This window comes from Mytilus edulis, chromosome 7 (assembly GCF_963676685.1).
Source record: "Mytilus edulis chromosome 7, xbMytEdul2.2, whole genome shotgun sequence".
In the NCBI taxonomy this organism is placed as follows: Eukaryota; Metazoa; Mollusca; class Bivalvia; order Mytilida; family Mytilidae; genus Mytilus; species Mytilus edulis.
This window is the reverse complement of record NC_092350.1, coordinates 15,104,807-15,113,934: the sequence shown is the minus strand read 5'-3', so window position 1 is coordinate 15,113,934 and position 9,128 is coordinate 15,104,807. Positions and strand designations below refer to the sequence as shown.

The 9,128-nt window shown below is 30.5% G+C and overlaps 1 protein-coding gene across 1 annotated transcript; it reads right to left on the bottom strand.

Annotated features, from left to right (window-relative positions):
• Nucleotides 1-1,167: 1,167 nt before the first annotated feature.
• On the bottom strand, nucleotides 1,168-8,831 carry LOC139530031 (uncharacterized). The gene is made up of 3 exons (XM_071326067.1): nucleotides 8,741-8,831; nucleotides 5,585-5,687; nucleotides 1,168-3,661 (listed from the first exon to the last, which is right to left on the bottom strand). The coding sequence occupies exons 2-3, from the start codon at nucleotides 5,668-5,670 to the stop codon at nucleotides 2,389-2,391; spliced, it is 1,359 nt and encodes a 452-aa protein (XP_071182168.1). The 5' UTR covers nucleotides 5,671-5,687; nucleotides 8,741-8,831; the 3' UTR covers nucleotides 1,168-2,388.
• Nucleotides 8,832-9,128: the final 297 nt, after the last annotated feature.

Below are 9,128 nucleotides of genomic sequence, written 5' to 3'. Positions count from 1 at the left end.
TAATGAACCGTGAATTTAAGAAAGAATACAATAAATCATGTCAATAAATCTTAGTCCTAACCTTTTTTAATTATTCATTAATGACCTCCCTGAAATATTTGATAAAACTTATAACCCAGTTCAACTTGACTCAATTCAGTCGGACCTACTTTTAAGAATCCGACACCGTGTTCAGCGAATAATGTGTTGTTGTTGTTTTTTGTTTTTTTTTTGTAATTGGAAACAGGTTTGTCTCTCGGGGATTTAACAGACAGTGCATTTTTTGAATATTCAGCTTCAGGTAAAAAAAATAATCTTTGAACAAAACATTACAACCCATCCTCCTTCCCTTTCATAGACAAAATTGTTGTAGTTTTGCTTATAGTTGAAATTGCATGGTAGGTGAAGAAATGCAAAAATAAAGGTGAATGTAAACAAAACAAAGATAGTAATAATTTCGAGGGAAAGAATTCCAAGTGCAATTAAATTTCGAAAAAGGGGAAACATAATAGAGACAGTCAACCATAATAGAAACTTTAAAAACGCAAAAGGAGAAGACTCTCGCAAAGGTCTGAAGTATGAAGATTTAAGCTTGGAAGATTACACAATTTGTCTATTAGAATTCAGTTAATCAAAACATGGTTGTGCCCGCTATTTTGTCCGGTTGCAAAATATGATGAACAGGAAACAACGCTATCAGTGTCATTTAAAGGTTCACTTGAAGTTTTTAACAAATTTTACAACTGAAATCGTCTTAAAAGGTTTATGTCGAACTAGGAATGTGTACTCTCGAAATATAAATAAAGTCAACATTTGTTCAATTAATAGACGAATTTAATAGACGAAATTAAACTGTCCTCTTTAACATACACATTGATTAATCAATTGAGCATTAGTAATAATAAAGGGTCTTCATGGTTATTGATCATAACGAGTATACTCAATAATTGTGGTTATATTTAATATATTTAATTTTATTGACAAGGGATGATTTGTAAAACCGGTTGCTAAAGTACAAGATAAGCGGCATGTGAAATGGATAACTCGTTTGTAACCATATGTTCGTTTGGTCTGTTTGAGCTTTTGATTTTGCCTGTTGATAAGGGATTTTCCGTTTTGAATTTTCCTTTGAGTTCAGTATTTTTGTGATTTTATAACAAAAAATATGAGAGTAATCTTCATATTTTGGTAAATTACGAAATAATTGAACTCTGCAAGTGTATGCCAACAAATCACAAGCTACCCATAGGGAAGATGGCAAAATTCTAACGTGAAAATAGTTTGCACGTTATACGAATTGAACAAAATTAGGGACGAGTTTCATAACATATTTATTAATTATTTATTATTGTTAATTTTTATTACATATTCAGCATAATACTTCGCTTCCAGTTATATTAAAACTCCAGCTCTTAGTTTACCTAAAATCACAGTGTCATTTCAAGTTCACATTATGTTCTCTTCTTGTCGATTATAAATACCGATGCATAATGTAGATCGTCAGATACATTACCATAGAAATACACCTCAGTTATTGGTCTTGTTGAATCAACGCAACTGTGTCTGAATTTTTTACTGGTTCTTTTAATCAGCGACTGTTATTTAACTTCGCGTTTCCTGACCAGTTTTTTTTTTAGATTTTTTTTATCATTTGATTTGATAGGATTTGTGCCATTTTACTAAGTGATTCTAGAATGTAAATCATGACCTCCATTCAACTGTTCCAAATTAAGTGATTTGAAAACACAATCCATGCGCAAAGCCTTTTTATTCTAGAATCAACGGACTCATTACCAGAACAAATGGCTATGTCTATTCTTTTGTTATTTGCAGAGTAATGTAAATCCTCTCACGTTTTGTCAACATATTCATGAAGATTTTACCACATGGTGAATAAATAATATAAATATTAAAATTTCTATAAAAACGATTTTTAAAACTAATTTGCATCCAAAACTTTATATCAAAGATCATCAGTTGATTGTACTTGTCAGTAGTGATAAAAATACTAAGTTTAATCAAAATTGAAAAAGACGTTTATTTTTCATGATTTTTTAATTATGATTGATATTAATTTACTAGTGATCATTTTAAACTAACCATTTTTTTCCAAGAATACCAAAATTATTTGAGATACATAAAATTAGCATTTTATTAAACATTCCTTTAAGTCTTTTACCTTAATATGAATACTGTTTGTGGTTAGCGTTTTCGCTATATATTAGTAGCATAATAACTACATGCGGCTTAAAAAAAATAATTCATAAATGACAGTTGAGATGATTTGTGAAAATGAGATAATTGGTCTACTTTCCTTTTTTACTTTAGATCTTTTTTCGAAACAGTCAAATTATGCATTCGTGGAATGCGTATAATCAGATGTTTACCTTAATATACACAAATATAAACTTAGTCCGAAGAATAGTTCAGATTATAGGCATGAGCCAACTCAGCAAATATAGGTTGAAGAGCGTCACTTTCATTGAACTTCCCTTTTCCTATTAAAGAATATTGATAAAATTTAGCCACTAGGCGAATGTTTTTGTATAATCTTTCAATTTCACTTCTCTGAATTCCTCTAAGTATGGTATAAATACTTTGATTCTCTGAAGTTATGTTCCTTAAGGGTATCAACACCGAAAAATCATCGTATTTCAAAAATCTTTGGAAAGGGTACGGATTGTATTGCCCCTCTGTTAATATAACAGGTATGCATCCACTTAACATAGCGTCGTAAAATGATTTTCTAGTCGGTGAGTCCCCTGGCGGTTGCAAACAAAATACAGATTTTAGCATCCATGGTATAGTGTTTTCTATTGCCCTAGCACTACATTCGTTCGTAAAGAATAAAACCATATCTGATGATTTACCCCGTTTGTGATTTTTGAACGCAGAATAAGACATTTTAGTAGTAATTTCAAATTGATCCATCAGTTTAGCTCGATCTCGATTGCTTCGCCTCTCTCCTGCTGCCAACAGTATGAAAATATCTCTTTCTGAAAGTTCTGTTGTTAAATACGATTGACCCCCTAAATCATGATGCAAATAGGATGGATAAGGAACAGTAATAACATGCGTATTTTCAATCTGACTTCGTTGCTTTTCAATACCAAGAAAAGTTATAGTTTTAGTAAAACCTTCATTAAAATAGAAATACATTTCACGCTCTATTTTAGAGGCTGATGAAAAATGTGGTAGTCCTCGGAGAAAAAAATCACTTTTTGCAAGAAACCGTTTTAATATTTGAATTCTATCTTTAGTTTCTTTTCTGTTACAAAAGGACATCAATCCTAGGTAGGCCGGTATGTAAAATATATCAGCTTCAGACATATTCATGGTACGTAAACGATTATGTAGAAGTTTGTTATGCATGACCACTTCAAGGCTAAATTGATTTGTGCTCCGCACAGATATATCCTGATGTTTTCCGGTTCGGAACATTTCAATTCCAAACCCATGGCTGAGCAAGCCAAAGCAATTTCCTAGTCTTTTCATAACGCATGGTATTATGTCTTTATTAAGTGACGAAGGTAAGTCGTATATAAAAAACTTAAAATTCTTATGGCTGTTTTCTTTTATCCCTTCTTTACTCCTTTCAGATTCCTGTCTTTGTTTGTGACTGTTGTTATTAAAGTTCAGTTCAATTTGGTTAACAACAACTTTGTTATCTAGCTCACTATGCCTAAAAAATAAATATTTCTTTGACTGAGCATGCCCCAAAGACTATAATCATACGATGAGGAAAAACGATGATACACATATGTTTTTAGATATAAAATTAAATTAGACATATCTAGAAAAATTGAATGATACTGTTGCACGGGTTTGAATGTCAATTTATATTTTTGTTTATGTTTATAGCGAAAGATATGAACATCGGCAGTTTAAGAGATGAATTCTTAAATACTGTTTAGTTCAAAATACACACGAAATGCATCATAAATGAGAATTCGGATCAAATCGGCTACGTAGCTGCTATCAATATTTATGTAACAACTAGTATATAGCTACAGGTTCAATAGTGAAAATCTACGTAGCATATACTTGACAGCGAACTCGTGTATGGCGGGAATGATTACACGACGTTGTTGCGATTAAAACTTAATTTAACGTAATTAAGCGCCATACTGACAGACGTATGGCTTTTATTGAAAAAACAAGCACATGGACCCCAATGTTTTTCTTTTGAAATCAATCAAGTACTGTTTCAAGAACACTCCGCCAAATTTTCAGGAAAAAATCAACGATCAAATTTTTTCTGCACTTCCGAAAAGACACAAAAATATGGTCAATTGCTTTATTTCGGATATAGCAATCATAATCCGGAACATGATGATTTGATTTAACCTTATACTTGTTTCAGCATGTTGATGCCATGGATCAAGGAAATATTTTACAAAAAAAACCGGTTAAGTTATGACTTCTCGTTCAAAAGTATTGTTACTTTCTTTAAAAGTCATTATTGATGAAATTTCAGGGATTTTCTTCCAAATATGCAAATTTCAAACCAAATCATCTCAAAAAGTAAGTCATGAAGGTACTTTTTTCTTTGTATATTTGAAAAGTACACATTGAAATTGACCTTCTATCAAAATTTTAAGAATAAATCAACGAGGGATCTCTACTGTATCGTATGCCCTTTATTAGGTGTATTTTTGTATTTTTTTGGTCACTGGGCGTGTTTTATTCTAATATACGGTTATTAGTTGTGGGGTGTCTCTTTATAAAACCAATACACGGAGAGTGGTAGAGTTACGTTCGACTTTAACAATAAAAAACGGTGTTACTAGTCTCAAAGTATCATTTATTGTAAAAATACATAATTATTACATGTTCATGCTGTAATCAAATCATATCTTAGAGCCCATAATTTCTCTCACTTTGAAGTATAAGTTTACCCGAGATAGATTTTTTTTTAACTTTTCTAAAATGAAGATTTTCTATGATCTTTTCAAAAATATAATAAAAAGGATGTGTCACCGTGCTATTTTTCAACCTATGAGTCGTTGAAAATCCTAAATTTGCTGAGAATGATCATTCAAAAACAAATTTTTGTGCATAAAAAGAAGTCTTTTTGCTAGAATTTTGAAATAAGTTGTAAGAAGATAGGTTTTAAAATATGTTTTAAGAAGATAAAAAGAAAAAATGATGTCACCGATCTTGTTTTCCTGCTACAAGTAAAAATTAAAAAATTTCCTATCAGACCAGTATAATTTTTTACTAAAAGAGTTATAATTCTAAAACACAAATGTTCGGTATGTTTAAATATATCGGATAATGCAATAAATCAGCAAGTTTCCTTATATAAATAAACAGTAAAACGAAGAAAATTGCACATCTGTCTACAAATTTGCAGATTTGGGCAGATTCCTAGACTGATTGATAGTGCGTTACTTACTGTCTTATGTATGGTACTAGATAGTCTATAAGATAAATTTGATACACATTGTGCTAGTGACCAAACATGATATATACAATGACATTAAAGTCCATACAGGGCTTGAGCTTCGCTCGCTTTGAGACGTTCTATATAGAATTTACTGACCATGTATCGTATTAGGTTACATTGCGTATACTAATGGTATTCGTATTCATTTGTACATACATTTCAGGAATAAATATCTTTACCATCATTAATCCCACTAATATAACAGCTAAAGTTTTCACTGTGTTGTATTTCGTCTGTCTCATCTTTTACAGTCACACCACTGGATTGAAATATTAAGTGACGAAGGTAAGTCGTATATAAAAAACTTAAAATTCTTATGGCTGTTTTCTTTTATCCCTTCTTTACTCCTTTCAGATTCCTGTCTTTGTTTGTGACTGTTGTTATTAAAGTTCAGTTCAATTTGGTTAACAACAACTTTGTTATCTAGCTCACTATGCCTAAAAAATAAATATTTCTTTGACTGAGCATGCCCCAAAGACTATAATCATACGATGAGGAAAAACGATGATACACATATGTTTTTAGATATAAAATTAAATTAGACATATCTAGAAAAATTGAATTATACTGTTGCACGGGTTTGAATGTCAATTTATATTTTTGTTTATGTTTATAGCGAAAGATATGAACATTGGCAGTTTAAGAGATGAATTCTTAAATACTGTTTAGTTCAAAATACACACGAAATGCATCATAAATGAGAATTCGGATCAAATCGGCTACGTAGCTGCTATCAATATTTATGTAACAACTAGTATATAGCTACAGGTTCAATAGTGAAAATCTACGTAGCATATAATTGACAGCGAACTCGTGTATGGCGGGAATGATTACACGACGTTGTTGCGATTAAAACTTAATTTAACGTAATTAAGCGCCATACTGACAGACGTATGGCTTTTATTGAAAAAACAAGCACATGGACCCCAATGTTTTTCTTTTGAAATCAATCAAGTACTGTTTCAAGAACACTCCGCCAAATTTTCAGGAAAAAATCAACGATCAAATTTTTTCTGCACTTCCGAAAAGACACAAAAATATGGTCAATTGCTTTATTTCGGATATAGCAATCAAAATCAGGAACATGATGATTTGATTTAACCTTATACTTGTTTCAGCATGTTGATGCCATGGATCAAGGAAATATTTTACAAACAAAACCGGTTAAGTAATGACTTTTCGTTCAAAAGTATTGTTACTTTCTTTAAAAGTCATTATTGATGAAATTTCAGGGATTTTCTTCCAAATATGCAAATTTCGAACCAAATCATCTCAAAAAGTAAGTCCTGAAGGTACATTTTTCTTTGTATATTTGAAAAGTACACATTGAAATTGACCTTCTATCAAAATTTTAAGAATAAATCAACGAGGGATCTCTACTGTATCGTATGCCCTTTATTAGGTGTATTTTTGTATTTTTTTGGTCACTGGGCGTGTTTTATTCTAATATACGGTTATTAGTTGTGGGGTGTCTCTTTATAAAACCAATACACGGAGAGTGGTAGAGTTACGTTCGACTTTAACAATAAAAAACGGTGTTACTAGTCTCAAAGTATCATTTATTGTAAAAATACATAATTATTATAGTTCATGCTGTAATCAAATCATATCTTAGAGCCCATAATTTCTCTCACTTTGAAGTATAAGTTTCCCCGAGATAGATTTTTTTTTAACTTTTCTAAAATGAAGATTTTCTATGATCTTTTCAAAAATATAATAAAAAGGATGTGTCACTGTGCTATTTTTCAAGCTATGAGTCGTTGAAAATCCTAAATTTGCTGAGAATGATCATTCAAAAACACATTTTTGTGCATAAAAAGAAGTCTTTAAGCTAGAATTTTGAAATAAGTTGCGAGAAGATAGGTTTTAAAATATGTTTTAAGAAGATAAAAAGAAAAAATGATGTCACCGATCTTGTTTTCTTGCTACAAGTAAAAATTAAAAAATTTCCTATCAGACCAGTATAATTTTTTACTAAAAGAGTTATAATTCTAAAACACAAATATTCGGTATGTTTAAATATATCGGATAATGCAATAAATCAGCAAGTTTCCTTATATAAATAAACAGTAAAACGAAGAAAATTGCACATCTGTCTACAAATTTGCAGATTTGGGCAGATTCCTAGACTGATTGATAGTGCGTGACTTACTGTCTTATGTATGGTACTAGATAGTCTATAAGATAAATTCGATACACATTGTGCTAGTGACCAAACATGATATATACAATGACATTAAAGTCCATACAGGGCTTGAGCTTCACTCGCTTTGAGACGTTCTATATAGAATTTACTGACCATGTATCGTATTAGGTTACATTGCGTATACTAATAGTATTCGTATTCATTTGTACATACATTTCAGGAATAAATATCTTTACCATCATTAATCCCACTAATATAACAGCTAAAGTTTTCGCTGTGTTGTATTTCGTCTGTCTCATCTTTTACAGTCACACCACTGGATTGAAATATAAAAAAATGAAAAATGTGATTACAAATATAGAAATATTACGATATTTTTTAATTTCTTCAACATATTTGCTGTTACAATCGTTTTGCTATCACTCAGACATATATTTATAGATTATCGTTTATCATCTCAACGAGATTTTCTCGCTTGAGCCGGTACGAGGGGAGTGGTTTTTTTTATTATCTATGACGACGTTGTTAATTTCACTGACAAAAGGCACGTGTGCCCTTAGTTTATTGCGAATATTATTCATCACTCTACTGTGCTGAGAAAGAAAATTATCCTGATTGAGAGTAATTTCTCGCAATTTATTTGATTGGCTTATATTGTCCTAATAAATTTCAGTACAATTTTTGTATTACGTCAATAGGAATTATGTCCCTTATTTATTACGTCAATTGGAATTATCTCCCTTATACCATTGATCTAACAAAAAATAAAAATAAAGATTTGCTTTATAGTTCTAATATTTTAAATTTTTAACAGGTTTAGATTAAATATCTTAAATATATTTGGTTGATTATTGTACAAATATTGAATTTAAATATAATAATATGTAATATAACAAAATCAAGATAAATTCGTTACACAGTGTTCAATTGTCCTAATACGGAATTTATCGGGTCAATAAAATTCATATCGGGTTTGGCTTCGCCTCCCCCGATATGAATTTTATTGACCCGATAAATTCTCGTATTAGGACAATTGCACACTGTGTAACTAATATTATCAGTCAGTAAGATCAAAAGAAAATTTCATAAAATAGCGATAGTATTTGCTACTGGACGTTAAACGTCATATACAACTTTATGCATATTATTATATAATATAAACTAACCTACACAGTTCTATTCCTCATTTTAAATAAATTACAAATTATTGTATCAATTTTATACGAGACTACTATCATCTAAGATTTTATTAAAGATGAGCGAACATGTTAAATTTTTCTGAGTTTGTAACATATGTTTATTGACCTTTATCTTACACGTACAAAAGTATCGGAATATGGATTTCAGATAGACATCTTTATAATTATTAGTATGATATTTGTTCATGTTGAGCTTTAAATTCATTTTTTATATACTAGTATGTTTTTATGTATGTTCGCACTTCATTTTCAGATTAATGTATACACAAATATATTTTAAACTATTAACTTGAAAAAAATAAACGGGTAGTATAAAGTCTGCACTCGATTGTCTTGACTTTTTTTCGACCGTGCG